Below are 21624 nucleotides of genomic sequence, written 5' to 3'. Positions count from 1 at the left end.
TGAACCGATTTTCATGAAACTAATTGCAAATGAAAGGTCTTGTTGCCCCATAAGACCCTATTGAATTTCATTGTAATCGGATTTTTAGTTAAGTTTAAAAATGTGAAAATCATGAAACATCAATATCTCAGAAACTACACAACCGATTTGAACAAAATTGGTCTCAAAAGAACGGGCTACCTAGAAAACCCTTAAGTTTTGAATTTCATGAGGATTGAACATGTGGTTCAAAAGTTATGAAAAGAAAAGTGTTCTGAAGACTGTTTAATTTCACTCATGTTTCTCAGAGATGGCTGTACCGATTTTCATAAAATCAGTGTCAAATGGAAGGTCTAATTGCCCCATAAGACCCTATTGATTTTTTTTGCAGTCGGACTATTACTTTGCCTGTTATGTTTAAAAATGTGAAATCCAGCTATGCAAAGGAACATATTCCGAAGACTACTTGGACTCACTCACTTTTCTCAGAGATGGCCAACCCGATTTCCACAAAATTAGTGTCAAATGAAAGGTCTAGCTGCCTCAGAAGACCCCATTGAATTTTACTGTAATCGAACTGTAACTTCATTTGTAATGTGCCGACTTGTGAAAATCACGACACTTCATTATCTCAGAAAACACACAACCGATTTGATTATTATTATCAGATGAGCGGGCTAGTTAAAGGTTAACTGATGAATTATGATTGAACACGTGGTTTCAAAGTTTGGCTGCCCTACACGTTCCCATTTCATTTGATTATAATCGAAATTAAGCAACCGTTAACCGTTAATAAAACAACAAAAGCCTATTATCTCAAAAATTACATGACTTATTTGAACATAACTAGTGTCATACGAACGAGTCATCTCTCAAACTTACAAATAACAAACTTCAAAACAATTTAATATGTGGCTCAAAAGTTATGGGAAGAAGAGAAATTCAAAGACTATTTAAAACTATACCTGCTTTGATTGATATATGTAGCCTCAACATAATTTAAATGTGGTGTCGTACTATTTGAACATTCCAAATTCATTGATTCCATGCGATGTGTTTAAAGTCTGCAAATGCACGACGAATCGGCCGTAGGATATGATCAAAGTCAAATAACAAATCGTTTGAAATGATTGGTTTTATCGAAATGACGACATCCTCGTCTTTTGGCTTCTGTACATCGCCTTAATTCTGAATATATTCATATTGAGTGGTATTCTTTCTGGCATCAATCTGACACCGGAAATACCCATATTGGGAGCTATTTTTGGTTGTTTTCCAGGACCTAAAAGTGGTCGTCTTCAAATTCAAAATAGTGTCTAGGGTCAATGTTTGGTTTCTATGCATCATCACGTTTACGGAAATATCCATATTGAGTATTATTCGGTCATTTCCGACTGTTGCCTATAAGTTGCCATTTAGCAATTCAAAATGGTGCCTGAGGTCAATTGTTAGCTCCTTGCATCATTCTGGTTCCAGAGATACTCATATTGGATAGTATTTGTTTATTTTAGGCTGTTTTTCACAAACCGGTAGCCGCCATCTTGGATTTCAAAATGGTATTTAGGATACTGGTTAAAGAAAAACTCATATTGGGTGATATTTGGTCACTTTGGACTGTTTTTCAGAAGCCGAAAGTCGTCATTTTGGACTTTAAAATTACCTGTGAAATCAATTTCTGTCATCTGGGCGTAATTCTGGTTCCGAAAACATCCATATTGAATGGTATTTGGTCATTTCCGGCTGTTTGCCAGACACCGGAAGTCACCATCTTAAAATTCAAGATTGTGTCTGTGATCAATTTTTAGCTTCTGTGCATCTTTCTGGTTCCAGAAATACTAATATTTAATGGGAATCGTCCATTTCAGGCTGTTTTCCAGAAACCGGAAGTTGCCATCTTACAATTCAAAATGTTGTCTGAAGTCGATTTGTGGCTCTAGTGCATCATTACGGTTCCGGAAATACCCATATTGGGTGGTATGTGGTCATTTGCCGGTGTTTTTCCGACACCGGAAGTCGCAATTTTGGAGTTCATAATGGCATTTGGAGACATTTTCTGGATTTTGAACGGCATACTGGTTAAAGAAATCATATTGGGTGGTTTTTTGTCATTTTCTGCTGTTTTCAGAAACCGGAAGTCGCCATCTTAGAATTTAAAATGCTATATGTGGTCGATTTTAACTCCTGTGTATTATTCTAGATCCGGATATTATTATATTGGGTGTAAATCGGCCATTTTCGGCTGTTTTCCAGAAACCGGAAGTTGCCATCTTACAATCCAAAATGTTGTCTGAGGTCGATTATGGAACATATTTGTTACCACTAAAAACATTCACCTGCCAATTGGTTCCATTTAGTTGATTAGTTCGCGAGATGTGCAAAAATTTGTGAAGAAACATGTACTTCCAGAAGAGGGAGGGGCGTCAAACCATTATGGACATATTTGTTACCTCTAAAAACATTCACATACCAAATTTGGTGTATTTTCTTGATTGGTTCTTGAGCTGTGCGAAATTTGTGTTTCATTTTCATGGGATCCCTCCCTTATAAAAGAGGGAGTCGGGTTTCAAACCATAATGTACATATTTCTTACCACCGAAAACATTTACCTGCCAAATTTTGTTCCATTTGGTTGATTAGTTCTCGAGATGTGTACAAATTTTTGTTCCATCCAACTATTATGGACATATTAGTTACCCCTTAAAACATCCACATGCCAAATTCGGTTTCATTTGCTTGGTTTGTTCTTGAGTTGTGCAGAAATTTATGTTTCATTTGTATGGGACCCCTCCCTTCCAGAAGAGGGAGGGGTCTCAAACTATCATAGGAACCTTTATTGGCACCAAAAACCCCTACATACAAGTTTTCACGTCGATCGGTTCGGTAGTTTTCGGGCCTATATGGATCAGACATACAGACAGACTTGACTGCATTTTTATATGTAAAGATTACAACATCAATATTTTAGAACCTAAAGAGTGAATATACATTTATTGGATTGAAGCGTTCATGTAAATCTATTTTTACAAATAAAAAATTCAATGAGAAAGGCTGGGTCTGACCGCTAGGTGGATTAATTTAGTTTTTTTTTAAATTCAAATGTTCAAACCTAGTTTTAAACAGGAAAACAATAAGAATGTTAATCACCAACAGCTTTATGATTTAAAATAACTGCAAGAATCATCAAAACTCTGAAAAACACAATCTTTAAAACTAGAAATGCTTTTCAAGGACCTAACGAATTTTGTAAGCATCAAATTATTGAAATATATTGGAGCAATAACAGTTTTTTTTTAAATTACAGGTGGGTTCCGTTTTTGGCACATTCTGATTTTGGCAACTTTTGGGTCCGTTTTTGGCAACACATTTTTTTCTGTTTCCCGGCTTTTAAATCTTAACTCATCTAATCTTTTACTCAAAGGAGGTTCGGAACTAATCTTCATAGTTTTCTAAAAGGGTAAATCCACACACTGTATGACACATTATGTGCCAACTTGACTGAGAGGCTGGTAGCACCATTTCAGAATTTTATAAAACTTTGTGGGTGTGTGGGTCATATTAGTCTAAGCAACTCCGCATACTTTTCCATTGAAAATTTATCTGGATTCACATTTGAAAAGGTCTGAAGTTTTTAAACCTTTTTATTATGAATCAATATAAATATCTGAATAATGACGAGAGTTTGAGAAAATGTTTAAATAATGACGAGAGATTGAAAAAAGTTGTCGAAAGATCACTTTCAACGAATTATTTGAACTCTCGGAACTTTTATTTGAGAATATTGTAAAAATTAAATTCGAGATCCTGCACAGAGAAAAATAATTTCAAACAAACGTTTTGCAATCTCTCGCTTGACTGTCATGAGCTGTGCTGTCCACTTTTGAGTAGTTTATCTTTTTACAAAAAAAAAAATTCATTTATATTTTTTGAGAAGGCATCATTGACAATTTGTTTTTAAATTTATATATTTATGGCCGATATTTACCAACACTTGGACTATAGACCATTCAAAAAAACCTCGTGAACGCACTTTTTACAAATATTTATGTGAATACCAAAGGTTTTGTCTCCAATGTTTTTCGGTAAAAAAGTGTATCGTAAAATATTTTTATAACTAAAATTTCGTAATTTTTAATGGATTGAAGGACTTTGAATTGAAGGATAAGCTGTTGCTTGTTTTCTCCTCACTCGAGCTCAACTTTGCGAAAACACAAAAATCGCAAAAATTGTTTTCTTTACATTCTATTAAGTGGAATATCTTTTAAGTTGGAGATAATCGACAAGCTTCACCAAAAATTTTGGAACAAATTTTTAATAATGGCTTTTCGAGTGATTTTTTGAGACATTGTTAGTTTTGTGAAAATAAAAACGCCCCAAAGGCAGTAAATACACGACGGCCATAAAGCAGGACATGCAGCCTCAGAAATCGGATTCATTATTATCAAAGAAATTAAAATAATCTAGACTGTTTGTCCATGTTGTTATCTTTCTATGTTTTTTTGTACGTTGTTTTGTAGATCATTTGAATAAATACCTTCGGATATGAATTGCTTGCTACCTTTCCCCAAACAGTAATTGTCTGCAGTCACTTCGCGCACACCCGATGACCCTTCAGCAACAACAAGAAGAAAATGTGGGACTAATACTTCGTTGCACCTAAAGTGATTATTTACATTTTCGCTCGTGAGACAAAGTTCAAGGCGTTTTAGGATGAATTTAATGTTCAATTTATATTGAAATCACAGACTATTAGACATAATACTGGAACCTAGCTACAAAAAATCGATGATTTCAAATTTTCAATCGAACAATAGCCTAACGCGATAACACTGTCTGGGGCGCTGTCATGCAATATCATACATATTTTGTGGTTCTAAATTTGACACATTCACGTACGCTAGCGCTGATGTCGAAATACAGGACACAGTGCGAACACGGTAGCAGATGGTGCTAGTGTTATTAACATAAAGTACTGCTACCATCCGAACGATGATTTTATTGAAAATTTGTTCAAAGTGTTAGGTCTATTGATCCGTGTTTAAATGCTGTTTTCCAATATTTATTATTTATTCAAAAAACTGCTGTGTTCGCACTGCGTTTTGTCTTGCGACAACAGCGCTAGCGTACGTGCATGTGTCAAACTGGGAACCACGAAATATGTATTAGATTGCATCAGAGTCTATGTTTATAATAAGAGTCCCGCAAAGATGAAACCAAAGGAACCAAATCAGTGTCAAACGAGGGTACCAATCGAGCAATGTAAATAAACAAGGTGATAATGTTGAGAGTGGATGAAAAGTGTTGTAATTGAGCGTAATAAAGAATATGTGTTTTTCCGAAGTTTTACCTACACATTTCAATCCAACATTAAACCTGTACACTGGTTCACTCAAATTTAACAAAACATTATCGGTGTAATCTTTCAAAACTGTGTACCTTGTGAAGAATTTCAAAAAAATGATATTCGCTTATGCATGGTGAAAAACAGAACTGTATAGTTCTTGGCAACAAACGGCACTATAACTGTGTTGCCCAAACGATAGATTTTCTCTTCGCGCGACTCTATATACACATAGACTCTGGATTGCATGACAGCGCCTCAGACGATGTTGTCACGCGATGAATGTCATTCAATTGGAAATGTGAGATGATCGTTTTTTTTGTGGCGATGGAGCTAGCACAGACTAACAGACGTAACACTGGAGCTCAGCTCAGTCGTCCTAGATAAACGATGATTTCAAATTTTCAATCGAACAACAGCCATCGTGCGACTACACTGTCTGGGGCGCTGTCATGCAATCTCATACATATTTTTTAGTTCCCAAGTTCACACATGCACACTAGCGCTGATGTCGAAATACAAGACGCAGCACCAACACGGCAGTAGATGGTGCTAGTGTTACTAACATAAAATACTGGTATCATTTGAACGATGTTTTTGTTGAAAATCTGTTCAAAGTTTCAGTATTATGTCTGTTAGTCTGTGGTATATCTATGCTTGTTTCTGAAAAACTATGAAAACCTACGAAAACCTAATAAAAACACAAATATTTCACACTTAATTTTAAATTGTCTCAAAAACGGATGCATTTAAGAAGTTAGTCACCAAGAGCTTCATGATTTGAAATTATTGTTTAAATTATATTGAATCATTAGAATTTGGTTATTGTTATAAAAATCGCAGAAATTAAGAAAACATTTAGTTTACATTTCTCTTCCTAGACTTTTTACCAACAGTTTTGAAACAATGAAAAGTTCCAACGAAAAATAAACTTTTAGCGAATCTTAGCTCTTTTTTACTAACATGAATCAACATCAATGTTAATTTTCTAAACATGTATTTGAAATTGCGTCCATTTTATAACTTTAAACAGTTTTTTGGTTGGAAATTGAATAACAGCTTTTTGATTGAAAAGGTTGTAGTTCAATTTTTTCGCTATTTTTGCGTATTTTCAGATCATTTTGGTACAACAAGATAGTTGTATTCCATTCAGAGAGCTGGAACCAAATAATCTGTTCTTGAAGGGAAGGAAAAATCCGACATTTATCTTACTTTCGAGCTCAGTTGTTTGAAAATTCAAGCTCAACAATACTTATATTAACAATTCGTAATAGGAAAATAATTTGACAGATGCTACAGGTGTCTTATTCCAAAAATAACTTGTAGTGTAAATATATCAAAACTTATAAACTTGATAAAGAGGGCTTCATAGTCATCTCATCAGGTTACACTTGACTAACGAGTAATCATGAATTTGCATTCAAGTAGGTAGATTTAGGCTATTCGGCTTCGACGGACTTTTCCATTGGCCTAATCTCTGGCCCTAAAGCTACATGCCACTTAGTCTTAATAGGAATATTACTAAGAATAGGAAGAGCGGAATATAAAAGACACCCGGGCAATATAACAATAGCTCAATGTTTTCTGATCGTAGTCCAGGCAAAAGGAGAAGAAGCAATTTGTTTTTTAATCTTCCTAATTGCAGTTTACAAAAGTTTTTCCTATTGGATGCTCAGGATGCTCACGAGTCACGACTCAAAGTATGATTTCGCTAATTTGTTTGGCCACAGGTGATGCTAGGTCATGCGAATACGTGTTGATAAAGCTATTGTCAAAATATGTTCCCCCTAATGGACCATGACATTTCACGTGGGTGTAGTGAAGTTGATGCAGATTGAATGGCGCCACTCGGGTCCATTATCAGCTCCAAGCAACAGCGGAAAATAAATGTCATTGTGACATTGTACCTCTCAAGAATAGCTCGCCACAGGTAACGGTGGTTGGCACATGTTGAATTTGGGATTTTATGGACATCGTATCATTAACATTCTGAGGATCCTATTATCCTGCGATATATCTCAATTGGTAGTGTAAATATAGATACTCTCAGCTCATCCAATCTGGTGCTCGAGATTTCAAAGCCGTTAGCAACAAAAGATACACGATAAATCGATTCGTGTTTTGTCATCTTACTTGTAAGCTGGCTCCTAGCTGCACCTCGCTCCTTAATACACCCACATTGTACTTTTCCAGATTGAAAAAATTCCAATCGATATTTTATCTTAGTATTCGATAAACAATAGCTTTGGATTTGAACTTCTAGCCTGCGCGTGATCAGAATAGATGTGACATTTTAAACATGCATAGCAAAACTTACCAATGTTGCCCTCGGCCGAGACGGTGCTACTGCCAGCGTTGGCCAAGATCAGACATCCTGTAAGCAGCACCAATCGTACTAGTTGTTGCCAAGTGTTTGTCCATGCTGCTACTGCTGTCGTCGATATGTCAATATTTGACATTGTGCTTTTATTACATCACTTTAAAGTTATGCTCGTCCCTCTCGTTTGCACGGGTCGATAGCAGCTGGGAACCTCCGTTCCGAAGAGCCAGACGAGGGCTCCGTTGCTCGCTCACTTCGTTCTTCTCTAGATCTGTCGGGTATCCGTTCCACTGTGCAAACGACAGTATCAACTTACACACGAAGTTGTCGAATTTCTGGAGGGGTAGAAAATGTGGAGGTTATGTTGAAATAATTTTTACTGTAATACTAAACCAAATTGTATTCGCTATAAACTGGGTAAATACAGTCGATTCTAAGCATCAACAACACCATGACGTAGCAGCATAGCTCCATTGAAAACATTATCGTCGCCTATTGGCACCATATCACCCATTATCTAAGCAATGACGCGATAATATCCTCAGGGAAAATGATTTCCAACATGGAATAGGGGAGTAGCCTCACATTACACGAAGAGCATAGCTGTAAATTTCTGTAGAAAAAGGAAATAACCATGCCAGGGGCATGTTGTATCGAGTGCGAGAATGCATGAAAAAGAGAGATTAATACAAAAAAAAAAACACCAAGGCTACCGCACCCACAGTTAACCTGGCAGTGACTACCGACATCCAACAATTCATTCGTGCTAATATGGGCACGCAGTGCAATTCTTTTACTGCGTTTTCAGGTTGACTGAAAATTTTCTCCGCCAACGCTCACCCCCACATGCGGCCACTCACTTGCTCACTAAAGTCATTGTTCGGGATTTTACTAACACTTGTTCGCCTCTGGATGACTGCTGCAGGAGGATTCCAGTCACCCGGAGCACACGGAACTGCTGTGTAGCATTCACCTAATCAAAATAAAGTGTGCTCAACAGGTCGTTTCATCTTTCACACTAATACCATCGGATAAAGAAGCAATTTGAATAGCTGCTGTGTGGGGTAGGACTGCTAGGAGAGTTTAGCGAAAAAGTAACGCCAGTGATAAGCTTAGAAAGCATGAAAATTTATGGTGGAGAATAAGATTGCAGTGAAGTGATTGTGTTTCATTCGATTCATTCGAATGCAGCAGGTTATGTAGCTTCTAGAATCGGACGAATGTTCTCATCCTCAGATATTTTCTATTGTTTCGTCATACGAAAAAAGGTGTTTATGCGTGGTGATTTCGGAATGGCTGTCTTCGATTTAATTGAAAATTCAATATTTCATTTATTGGGGTTAAATACATTTTTTGGAGTCGATTTTTTATACCTAATTTAAGCCTGACCCAAAGCTTTGGAACTACGCATGGTATTAAAATGTTAGTGAATTTTACAGTTGCATGATATTAGACATCATTACACAGTGCAACAATTTTTTTGCCTTGGCTTCTATGTATAATTTTCTGATGAAGTTTGATGCGGAAATAAATTTCCCGGAGTTTGAACATATTTCAACTTAAGGGGCAACAATGGCGCCATTTTGAATTTTTGAGAGACTGGAAATTTTTGTGGTTTTTTCGACGCCATTTTGTTTTAAGACCAAATATCAAAATTCTAAGAGTTTGTCCACATATTAGCATCTTTTTACCCATCTTTTGAAAAAAAAATAACAGATCTTAAATCGGACAAAAACTGAGCTTAAAACGGTGATTCTACGCAACCGGGTTTGGCATAGTTTTAGTATATTTCACAAAGCAAACTAATATCGGTTATTCCTGAGTATTAATGGTAATTCGCTAATATCTTAAAGTGGTAGTCAAATTATATCTTATTTTGAGTGAAAAAGTCTCAGAAATCGAATGTAGGTGTCTGATCAACGTAAAATGTCTTTAAAACCACTGTGCTCGGGTTTGAAAACGCGAAAGGCGTCATCCATTAATTATGTAAGGACTTTTTTCGAAATTTTCGACCCCCCCTCCCCCCATAATAAGGCTTAGTAAGATTTTGCATTACCCCTCTCCCCCCCCCACGAATCTTACGTAAGATTGTCTTTTTAGGAAAAAAAAATATTTTCGAAGGTAAAACATTTTTTTTACACATAGCGTATTCGTAGAGGATAAAACAAAATAAGTTAATACAGTTAATACTATGTTAAAGTAAACAAAACTCAAAATTAAGTAGAAATGAAGTAAAGCACGCAATCACCCAGCGACGGCGAATTCACTGCATTCCCAAGCTTCAACTGTTAAGATCGCAGGGATAAATAATTCAACTAATTTTTTTTTTTATAGTTTTGTAAACTTTTTTTTCGTTTTTTTTTTTAATTCATCAATCTTACGTAAGATTCTCTTGAATCCCCCTCTCCCCCTTTGTAAGGATTCGTAAGAAATTTGGATACCCCCCCTCTCCCCCTAAACCCTTACGTAATTTGTGGATGACCCCAAACCCGATTTTCGCTACCCTCTAGTCCTCAAGCCTACGTTTCGACGGGCTTCAGTAAAACCACAATAAATCTCTATTAAATATTTAAAAATGTTTATAAAGACTCATAGTAATATTACTGGAACTCGTCGACAGGCAGGCTTGGGCACTAGAGGCTTAACGATGAATTCTAGCGAAGCAAACCATTCTTTGAAAATTATTCAAGTAAGAAAATTGATGAGAAACAAAACAACCCCCGCGGAAGGTTACTTCATCTGCAAGAGGTATCATTTTACGTGGGATTTTCTAACGACCTTTTGATTGAAAGTTTTTACGGTTTCTACGTGAAAGAGATGGAATAAGTAACGTGGGTGCATAGTACAGAAATCTTCTCAATGAACGGTTTTTTTGTGTGCTCAATAGAGGAAAGGGCATTACTTTCCTGCCGCGCATAGCATGTCAGTCCCATCTGCATTTTCAGCACCATTTCCGCGTATCAACTCAATTTTAGTGAAAATGGGGACTGACTTGCTATGCGCGGCAGTTCCATTAGGATGTAAGCATTTTCTTTTCACAACGGTTTATGGTTTAATTTTTAAAAACAATTTAGTTGCTTATGGTTTTGTGTTAATCTTTATAAATGATTATCTCAAAATTGGTATTTTTGAAAATATTACTTTGAGATGATTGCGATAGTCGAAAAACTATTAAGGCGATTAGAAATCTCTTTCAATGTTTATCCCTGAACAATCAATTTTCAAAGACTAAATTTAATTTTCATTTATATTTTCTGCTCTGAGCATAGACCCAAAGTTAATTTTTTTGTTCATAGGAATTTTCTTCATGCCAGCACAAAGTTCTTTGTGCTGAGCCGAGTGTCTATTGAGCATGGGCATGAACGACCGCATTTACTGCAATGGATTTGAGCTAGTGAAGTTGCACAACGAATCATCCTAAGATGGCTTATTTTGGAAATAATTTAGTACAACAATTCAGTAGCTTCCGCTTTGTATAGATCGATAACAGCACTGGCTACGTCCTTACGGTCGGTTAGGAAAGGAAGTAGGAAGTATTTCAATGATTGTTGCCTAAGACCGAGCTCATCTCTGCATCTCTACCGACTATAACGGAACGCACAGTTACTTTGTCACCGTGGTAAGTGACGGATGTATTATATACTTTTACCCTTTCCCTTATACTCTTATATATGGACTCTACCACTCTTATTTACCGAGTCACGTTAGATAACCTTCGATACTTATAACTACCACGAGAGGAATTCATTCAATTATGGTGCTATTTTTTCCTGGAATTTAACGTGAGGGAAGAGTCAAGTAGGGAAATGAAAGGGAGCCGTGACATCGAATGGCCTGATTTTACTAAAATTGGAACTTATGACCATTCGCTTGTCAAAGTAGACCCTATAAACCTTGAGGCTATGAGCTCACCTATTCTTTATGCTGAGCCGAGTGTCTATTGATAATAAAAATATTTTCAGAGCCAAATGATCCGTTTGATCGGTGAAGTGTCTTCCAAATACACTGTAAAGAATGTGTAAGAAAAATTGTGTTGAAATTTAGTAAAAACTACTATAATTAACTCCCCCGAAAGCATTACAACAATGGAACAAATTATAACGGATCGAAAAAAATCTTTTAACGAATTACTTACTTTTTTAGTTTTTAATTCTCCATGTTGAAACAACCATTATTGTAAAGATAATATTTTGTAGTTTATATCAATTGAGAGCCAAAAAAGCTGTGCAAAATATTCAATTGAATTTAATTTTTATTTAAAAATGAATATTTTTCGGACTTTGAAAATATTTAATTAGCTGCCATACTTTTTGTGCTAGACCTCGTTAAAGGTAAACATAACCGGAAACTGAAAAAGTGAATAAGTCTGCAGTAGTTAAATTTTTGCCATATGCGTAGAAGGAATTTTTTCACAAATAGGGTCCTCCATCACCCCTTAAAGAATTTTAAGTCAGCTCCCTAACACCCTGTATATGACAGTAGGTCTTCATATATAACCAATACTAACTTTTTGTTTTAAGAGATAAAAGAATAGTTTATTTGGCAAAGCTTTAGAACATGTAAAAACATGAAACTTTTCTGAATAAACAAAATTCTTATCCTTATTGCGTACAGAGCTACGGAATATTTTACATGAAAGATACTTAAAATTTAGTTTTCTGCACCTAACTTTTATTAGTTGCATTTTACAAGAAAACGCTGTTCAAAGGAAGCATTAGGGCATACCAAACACACGTTTTTGTCGAAGACATCACATCTCCAGGACTTTTCAAAGGTCTTACAAAGTTACAGCATATTTTGGCTTATTTTCTGATAACTTTAAGAAAGTTTCAAAATTTTGACCGCTTGGAGGCACGTACACGTGTTCCCACCGTCCGATTGACCTGAATTTTTGCATGGGTACTCTTTCGAAAAGACGAAACTTTTGTTGGTAGTTGACCGATTTAGAGCAATTTCACGTAATTGGATTAGGGTTTGTAAAAAAAAAAAAAACAGTTTTTTTGCTCAGTGCGTCTTGAACTGTCCTACAGATCAGACGTTTTTTCGGTTGCTTGTGGACTGGTCTTTGACTGCCTATAGCTTCAAAGTTTGTGTTTTGTCAGTGTGTCTTTTAAAGACTCCCTGAAAGTTATTTCCCATCAGTCTTTCTCAAGACTACCTACTTTTGAATTTAACATTTGTTTTAACTTTTTTCGTATCACCTGAAATGGCTGGACGGAAAAAGAAACCTCGCATCGCTGCGGGGAGGAAAAGAGAGGCATCTCTTTCTGACACATCGAGTGTCTGTAGTGACAATCCTTTTGATATTTTGCCTGAGCAAGAAGCTGGTGAAATGGAAGTTACCAATAATGAAACTATACAAAATATAAAATCTTTAAAAAAGGAGAAAGTTCCACCTATTGTGGTAACTATTTCTTCTGAATTTAATATATTCAAAAAGGAACTTTCAACGTTTGTTTCTGACGTTAAAGTTACCTATCAAATTGGCCGTAGAGGTGAATGCCGCTTATTAGCCGACTCAGTAAAGGGTCGTGATCGTCTTGTTCAGTATTTAACTGACAAGATGTACAAATTTTTTACATATGACACCAAGAACGCCAAGCCGTTCAAGGTTGTCTTGAAAGGTCTCACCAACGATCAAACCGTTGATGAGATCAAACTTACTTTAACAGAATTACTTGGCATAGCCCCTACCCAAGTAATTCTAATGAAACAAAAATCACGAGGCGAAAACAGTCAGAGAACTGGAATTTCCCTTGTTAATTATTTAATTCATTTTAACCGCAATGAGGTTAACAACTTAAAATTTTTTGAAAAGGCACATGCTTTGTATAATGTGCGTGTAAAGTGGGAAACTTATAGGAAGTATGGCGGAGGTGAAAAGCATATCACCCAATGCCGTACTTGCCAACGTTATGGCCATGGTTCCAAATTCTGTAACATGGACCAAAAATGTCTTAATTGTGGAGACTCTTCTCACAAAAAGGACACATGTCCTGTGAAAGAGAGTAAAAATTTTCGCTGTGCGAATTGTAACGGCAACCATATGTCAAATTTTTATCAATGCCCAGTCCGTTTAGCAATTGTTAAGGCAAGGCAAGGTAAACAAAATTCAATTTCTCAATTAAAACCAACTTCATAACAAAACTCTCCAAGCGTACCAGTGACGCATAGTTTACCTACTTCTTTGCATACCCGTTTAACTTATGCACAGGTTACAGGTAGTTCGAACATTATACCGCCTAGTGTTGGTAGTTCGAAAATGACCGTTAATATGGGTAAGCAAAACACGCTAGAAAATAATTGTACACCTATTACTCCAGCTAATATTGCTGCCGAAAATATTTTTTCTAATGTCAACTGCCTGGGGCCTATTACGGCAGGTAAACTTTCTTTTTTGCAACAGGCAATGTTCGATCTTATGAACGCCATGTTGCAGGCAAAATCAATGTTTGAAGCCATTCAAATAGGCACAAATTTTACTATTAAAATTGTTTCTAATTTAAAATTTAGCAATGATTTTAAATAAAACAATTAAAATATTAAATTGGAATGCTCGCTCATTGAAGGCCAATGAGAATGAGCTTTTTAATTTTTTAACAGTAAATAATGTGCATATTGCAATTATTACTGAAACATTTTTGAAACCTAACATAAAATTAAAATATGATCCCAATTACGTGGTTCATAGATATGATAGGATTCAGGGTTCCGGCGGTGGAGTTGCAATTGTTATTCATCGCCGAATCAAACATCGTGCTCTTCCCCATCTTGAGACGAAAGTTATTGAAACTTTGGGAATTGAAGTTCAAACTGAACTTGGGATTTTATTTATTGCCGCAGCATATTTACCATTTCAATGCACACGCGAGCTCAAAAATTATTTTAAAGGTGATTTACAAAAACTCACCAGAAATCGTTCGAAATTTTTCATAATCGGCGATTTTAACGCTAAACATCGTTCATGGAATAATTCTCAAAGTAATTCCAATGGCAAAATTTTATTCAATGATTGTTCTTCAGGATACTATTCTATTTTGTCTCCGAATAGTCCTACATGCTTTTCTTCTGTAAGAAACCCTTCAACAATTGATTTGGTGCTGACAGATCAAAGTCATGTATGTAGTGATTTGATCACACATGCTGACTTTGATTCTGACCATCTTCCAATAACTTTTTCTTTATCACATGAATCAGTTTTAAACCCTATGAGCTCTGTTTTTAATTATAACAAAGCTAATTGGGAAAGATACAAAAATTATATTGAGAGAAATTTCAGTAATGAGCTTGATTTGCAAAACGAAGTGAATATTGATTCCGCTTTGGAAGCATTAAAATGTGCAATTGTTGATGCCAGGAATTATTCTGTTCCAAAGGCTCAAGTGAAATTTGATTCACCAATAATTGACGAAAATCTTCAACTTCTAATTCGTTTGAAAAATGTCCGCAGACGTCAATATCAACGTTCTCGTGACCCTGTTTTTAAAACTATTTATAAAGATTTACAGAAAGAGATTAAACATAGATTTAAACTTCTGAGAAATCAAAATTTTGAGACTAAAGTTGAAAAATTGAAACCATATTCAAAACCATTTTGGAAGCTGTCGAAGATTCTTAAGAAACCTTCAAAGCCTATTCCAGTTTTAAAAGATGGTGAACGTTTTCTTGTATCCAATGAACAAAAGGCTCAAAGACTTGCTCAGCAGTTTGAGAGTGTTCATAACTCAAATTTGAATTTTGTGAGTCCAATTGAAAATGAAGTCACACGTCAATTTGATTTAATTTCTTCCCAGAATTTTTTACCTGCAGAAATAATTGAAACTAACTTGAATGAGATTAAATCAATTATTAAAAATTTCAAAAATATGAAGGCACCTGGTGACGATGGAATCTTTAATATACTAATCAAACATCTCCCTGAGAGCACAATGGATTTTTTAGTGAAAATTTTCAATTGCTGCTTAAAAATTGCATATTTTCCCAAATTATGGAAAAATGCAAAAATTACTCCCATTTTAAAACCGGATAAGAACCCAGCTGAAGTTTCAAGTTATCGACCAATCAGTTTGCTTTCTTCAATAAGTAAACTGTTTGAGAGGGTTATTCTTAACAGAATGATGTCACACATCAACGAAAATTCAATTTTTGCAAATGAACAGTTTGGATTTCGCCATGGGCATTCCACAACTCATCAATTGCTCAGAGTTACTAATATGATACGAGCTAACAAATCTGAAGGTTATTCCACTGGAGCTGCTCTTTTAGACATAGAAAAAGCATTCGACAGTGTTTGGCATAAAGGTTTGATTGCGAAATTGCAAACTTTTAATTTTCCAATTTTCCTAATCAAAATTTTAAAAAATTATCTTACTGATCGAACTCTGCAGGTTGTCTATCAGAATTCAAAATCTGATAGATTTCCTGTCAGAGCAGGTGTGCCTCAAGGTTCAGTCTTGGGTCCAGTCCTGTACAACATATTCACTTCAGATCTTCCTGATTTGCCTCCAGGATGCACAAAGTCATTGTTCTGCGATGACACAAGCATTTCCGTAAAAGGAAAAAGTCTTCGTGTCAAATGCAGTCGATTGCAGAAAAGTTTAGATATTTTTTCTTCCTACTTGCAAAAGTGGAAAATCTCTCCCAATGCTTCTAAAACTCAAATGATAATTTTTCCGCATAAGCCTAGGGCTTCTTTCCTCAAGCCAAACAATAATCACGTTGTCAAGATGAATGGGGTTATTTTAAGTTGGTCCGACAAGGTTAAGTACTTGGGACTAATTTATGATAAAAAACTTATTTTCAAAGAGCACATTGAGAGTATACAAGCCAAGTGCATCAAATATACGAGATGTTTATATCCTCTCATTAACAGGAATTCTAAACTTTGTTTAAAGAACAAACTTTTTATTTACAAACAAATTTTTAGACCAGCAATGCTTTATGCTGTACCGATCTGGTCAAGTTGCTGTTTAACAAGGAAGAAAACGCTCCAAAGGTTTCAGAATAAAATTCTGAAAATGATTTTGAAGCGTCCTCCTTGGTTTGGTACACTCGAATTACATAGACTTACTGGTGTTGAACCATTAGAAGCTATGTCAAATAAAATTATTAACAATTTTCGACAAAAATCGTTGCAATCCTCAATTGCTACGATAAGCTCTCTTTATAGCCAATAAGTTAGCAATTAAGTTAGTTGTAAGTTTACTTCCCCTTTTCTGACAAGTAGGTTTAAATCCCTACGAATGATAAGTCCTAATTGCGAAAGCAAACAAATCCTAACAATTAAAATTACAAATTTCTAACAGTGTTGAGAAGTCACCATTTGTGATTGGACACACATACTCATTATTTACTAATATTTATCATAAATACTTAAGCTACTAACAAATCCCCCCTTAAAAAAAAAAAAAAAAAAAAACAGTTTTTTTGCTCTATTTTTTTAGGTTCAAATTTTATAACAAAGGTCGGATGGTTTTAAGAGCTTGAAACTTTTGACATAAAAACATTGTCATTGTTGCACAGGTGAAGAGTTATTAACGTTTCCATATTGAAAATAGGCTGTTGTTAGATATTGATATCTTCGTTTAGGGCAAACATAAAAGAATATTTTTTGGCACCATATGGAAGAACTATTTTACTTTATTTTGAAAAAATACTGGAGACATACTATTTTTTAAAACGCCATAAAATTCATTTGAAATTGTTCACTTTTCATTAACTTTTCGATAAAATTACGCACAAAAATAGTTTTATTTTATTAATTCTTGAAATTTCTATACATATGCTTCAGAAAATTTGTAGAATGTTTACCACTATTTCTGCAAAAAAATATTAATTTTATTTCGCTAATATTAGGACCACCCTAATTCTTATTTGCGCCTAAATAAAGGACTAACTACAAGAAAAACTTTTTGGGAGAAGCTATGGCTCTAAAACCACAAAATCGCATCGCAAAGCTCATGTCCGCCTAAATTGCCTTTCTGTACCACTATGCATTGGACTTTGGCGTTATTGCCTAGCTCAAAAATTTTCGAAGTCCCAGAAAGTTAAATTTTTCGAGATAACACCACCATTGGGCATCGAAAATTTTTTGATATCGATAATTTCACCTGTCAGCCAACTGTTTAATGTACAAGACAATTGTGAGGCTAGACACTACGATCACACTGACACTAACAGTCTCTCCCGAGTCGAGAACGGAACCTACAATGACTGGATGTTAGGCCAGTATCGTACCTCAAGACCAACCAATTATCATTTAAACCATTCTACACAGACCTTTTTTCAAAATTGTCCGCGATTGAAAAATACTAATAGCATAGAATGACGTCTCTAGCCTATAAGAATATCTGTTCGAAGTTTGAGCGGATTCAAAAATGTCAATAAAAAACTTAAAGTTGCCATATTTGCTTGGAATTGCTTAGTAGGCTTTGTAGTAATGTGATCAGAATTCTGTTTTTCTTATTAAACTCCCACTTCAAGAGTTAATTTGCCCAAATTTACAAGAAATCAAAATGTGGTAAAATTATAATGACTATAATGCGCCTGATGCATGCAATTTGTGTACTTTCAGTCGTATACCTATCAATCGATTTTTTTCGCTGTCTGTATGATCTGTAAAGTTAAATTCGCATCATCATCTACATTATAAGTAAAGAGAGTTTGAGTAGAATATAACAATTCATTCATGTGCAGTGAAATCTCGTTGTTTTACATGTTTATTCAACTTGGGTCGTGACATTCAGTAGCCCACGCAACACCTGGGGCTCTATTTTTTTTGACTTCTCAAAAGCAAAAAAATCCATTCAACATTGTTTATTTTATTTTTTTTTCTTCTAAAACATGAAGTCACAGCGAGTGAAAGCTTCAGTTTAGCATATAACTTGATTTCAAAATGAATTCAACTACAGTTGAATCTTTCTATAACGACTTTTTTCATAATGACAAATGTCTCTAATGCAACATTGTCAATGGTCTTTTCTAGCAATTCTTCGTTTTATAGCGACTTTTTTCTATTGCGACGGTCCCTTGAGATGTCTCTATAAAGCAATCCGACTGTATTAAAAGTGCGACATGAATTGTAGATTGTAAAGTTTGTTTTTGAGAAAATGTTGTATATTTTCCTCACGAGAGCCTAGAGATTCGAGCTCGAGACTGTTTGTTGATTTTTTTGTTTTTTATATCAAAAACATAATTATCCTGTTTTAAACACATAACCCCGATTAAACTAAAAATATCAAATTCAAATATGTGCAAAAGCCGTAAAAGTAAAAGATGTTGTTTCGAGAAAATTAAGTCTCCTGATTCTCGTATATGTGAAATTTTTATGCTCACTTTCTGAACTAAATTTTCGTCCAAAATAGTGTGAACCAAAAATCGATGATAAAACCTTTTAAACGTTGGAAAAAAAAACTCAGAAATCCGTTATGTCATCCTATAATTTATGTTGGTTAAAAAATTTTTTTGAAGAAAAAATCGATTCCTTCAAATGTTAATTTTGAAACAAAAAAAAATTTAATTTAAAATTTTTGTATTCTGTATAGTTTTTTAACTCTAGGTTCAATTGTTTCTAAAAAAATTCAACTCTGTTTAAAAAGAAAAGAAAATTATCTATATTCGCTCTTTTTAATAGTGAGTTTAGATTAATATTGATAAGTCATTGCCTACTATGTTAATTCGAACACACTATTTTCCCCACAAAACTTCATTGGATTCTAAGGTGATTAGTGCGAAACACGCTACCGTGCTGGATCGAAATCCGTACACTTAAGCACATGATAATCTTCAACGGTCAATATAAAATCAAGAAATTACATATTGCTTTAAGCTGACATGTTAACTTATAGGTCTACTTATATTTTATCACTATTTTCAAGCGAAATGATTCAAACTACTCTGAAACTCGAAAAAATCATGTTTGAATAGAACATGTTTTGAATCGAAATCCGTACGCAGTTTTTCATCTGAATCGAAATCCGTACACTTTTGAATCGAAATCCGCACGCACGCGATATAGACTGGATTAAAGACAGTACAGCAGTGAATCAAAATCCGTATAGATATAGAAGTACGTAAATGAATTTTTTTTCAATTTATCTTTAAATTTACGGTAAATATATTATATTTATTTATTATTTGTTTATTTGAGCATGTAGAGTAAGAATTACTTCTTATAAAATTCTACACTAAGCAAAAAAAAAATTGTGGCGGTCAATTGGTTCCTAAAGTTTTACACGATTTTCTTATTTTTATATCAGCTGAAATAGTGCAGCTTTCTGTGCAATACATGTTTTTGAAAAATGTTTATCGTTGTCCTTCAAAATTTGAATGAAGAACAAAAAAACTGCTCGAAATGCCCTAAATTTCGAGCAATTTTTTATTTTTCGTCTAAAAATCGAAGTAAAACGATAAACTTTTTTTGAAAATCAAGTTTTGCTCAGAAATGCGGCTTTCTTTTAATAATATTTAAGAACTGGAATAGCTTCAGGTCCCAATTGAATGATTTGACATAAAAAACATTAAATTTTTCTCAACTACCAGCTGCAAGACGCCTTCTTCCAGGCCCAGATTTAAGGAGGGGGCAAATGCCCCGGGCCCCCCGATTGCTATACCCCACTTCATGATCCAAATCTTCCACTCCAGCAGTGAAGGTTGGTGGAACTCCTTTTGATTGAGATTCGTAGCCATAAGTTACGGCTCTTTTATCGTAGTCACTAGAACGCCGGAACCTCTCGAAGCTTCCCGGTACGACTTTCCCTCGCGCACTTCTGTCACAGCTCTTTCGGGATTGTTTGCCGTATATTTATGCTTGTTTTCTTCCATAAAATGCTGAAAACAAGGATGAAAGTTCAAAATCCGTACGGCACAGTTTTTGATGAATAAATACAATTTGCACTATTTACCAGACAATACACAGCTCGAAAATGACAAAGACTTACCTTTTCAATCGATTTCAAAAAGATTCACAGAGTAAAACACTTATATCCCACTCGAAAAACATTTTTATCTGAAGAACGTTTCCTTAGTGAAATCTCTAACGATGCGACGAAATGACAACTGAAACCGATACACGATTGATTTTTTATTTTTAATATTTTTATTTCATGGCCTACTGGCGCATAGTTCAATTAAACAGAAGCCAATAGTTCAATGGACATGTACATGTAACTTTTATATGAGTTTTCATTTTTGTAATGCTTAAAACTACAGAAAAACATCAAGGTGTACGGATTTCGATGCTGTACGGGTTTCGATCCAGCACGGTAATGAACGACTGGTTTCCCATGCGAATTTGTATGGACGAACAAATCTAAATTTCATTACAGATTGAAATGACGCCATTCATGTCTGTGGTGGTAGCTGTGGGCTCGTCATGTTCGCTTGAATAACAAAAAAGCTTATTAATATTATTTTGAAAGTTACACTTCTTATTCCAAGCCTATATTCCTGGTATATGAGTAACTTCTTCATGGCTAAGGTTGTCTCAAAAACGCCAGAAGACCCCCATCTAACTTCATATAACCCAAAATTGCAAAACATCTGGAACAGAATTCAGAATAATAATAATATCGACCTATAAATAAATCGTTATTTTTTGTTTCAAAATATGCGAATTTTATTAAATATCAACTAGATCCTTTTAATACTCAGAATTTCAAATTGTGCCCAGAATTGTTTTATTCTGGTAATAGTTTTTATTAGATGTTAGAAGTAAAATTGATATTTAAATGCATTTTAATCGAAATATCCGCCTTTCAAATCGCATGCAGCCATTATTTCACTCTTATTATATTTCATTTATTGTGAGATACGCAATCCTCCAACAATAAGCCTCAAATTATTTGGGTAACCCATATCAGGTTAATCATTTTATTAGCACCGACAACATATTAATATCAAAAAACAATGATGTGGGATACGTAAACCAACAGCTGTAGCAGGAAAAAAAGAGACGGAATGGGAAATTGGTTCCATTATCTTGCAACAA

General features: G+C 34.9%; 1 protein-coding gene across 4 annotated transcripts in view; it reads right to left on the bottom strand.

The window, feature by feature from the left end:
- The window catches only part of LOC129726610 (receptor-type tyrosine-protein phosphatase-like N), a 56227-nt gene that overhangs the window by 33603 nt on the left and 1000 nt on the right, over positions 1–21624 (bottom strand). For all 4 annotated transcript variants that reach the window (XM_055683521.1, XM_055683523.1, XM_055683522.1 and 1 more), the window contains one exon: positions 7635–7972. In XM_055683521.1, coding sequence (XP_055539496.1) covers positions 7635–7776 — 142 coding nt within the window. In that variant the 5' untranslated portion in view covers positions 7777–7972. The remainder of the gene's footprint in view (positions 1–7634; positions 7973–21624) is intronic.

This window comes from Wyeomyia smithii, chromosome 3 (assembly GCF_029784165.1).
Source record: "Wyeomyia smithii strain HCP4-BCI-WySm-NY-G18 chromosome 3, ASM2978416v1, whole genome shotgun sequence".
NCBI classification, from domain to species: Eukaryota; Metazoa; Arthropoda; class Insecta; order Diptera; family Culicidae; genus Wyeomyia; species Wyeomyia smithii.
The sequence above is the reverse complement of the archived record's forward strand: the minus strand, read 5'-3'. Positions and strand labels throughout refer to the sequence as shown.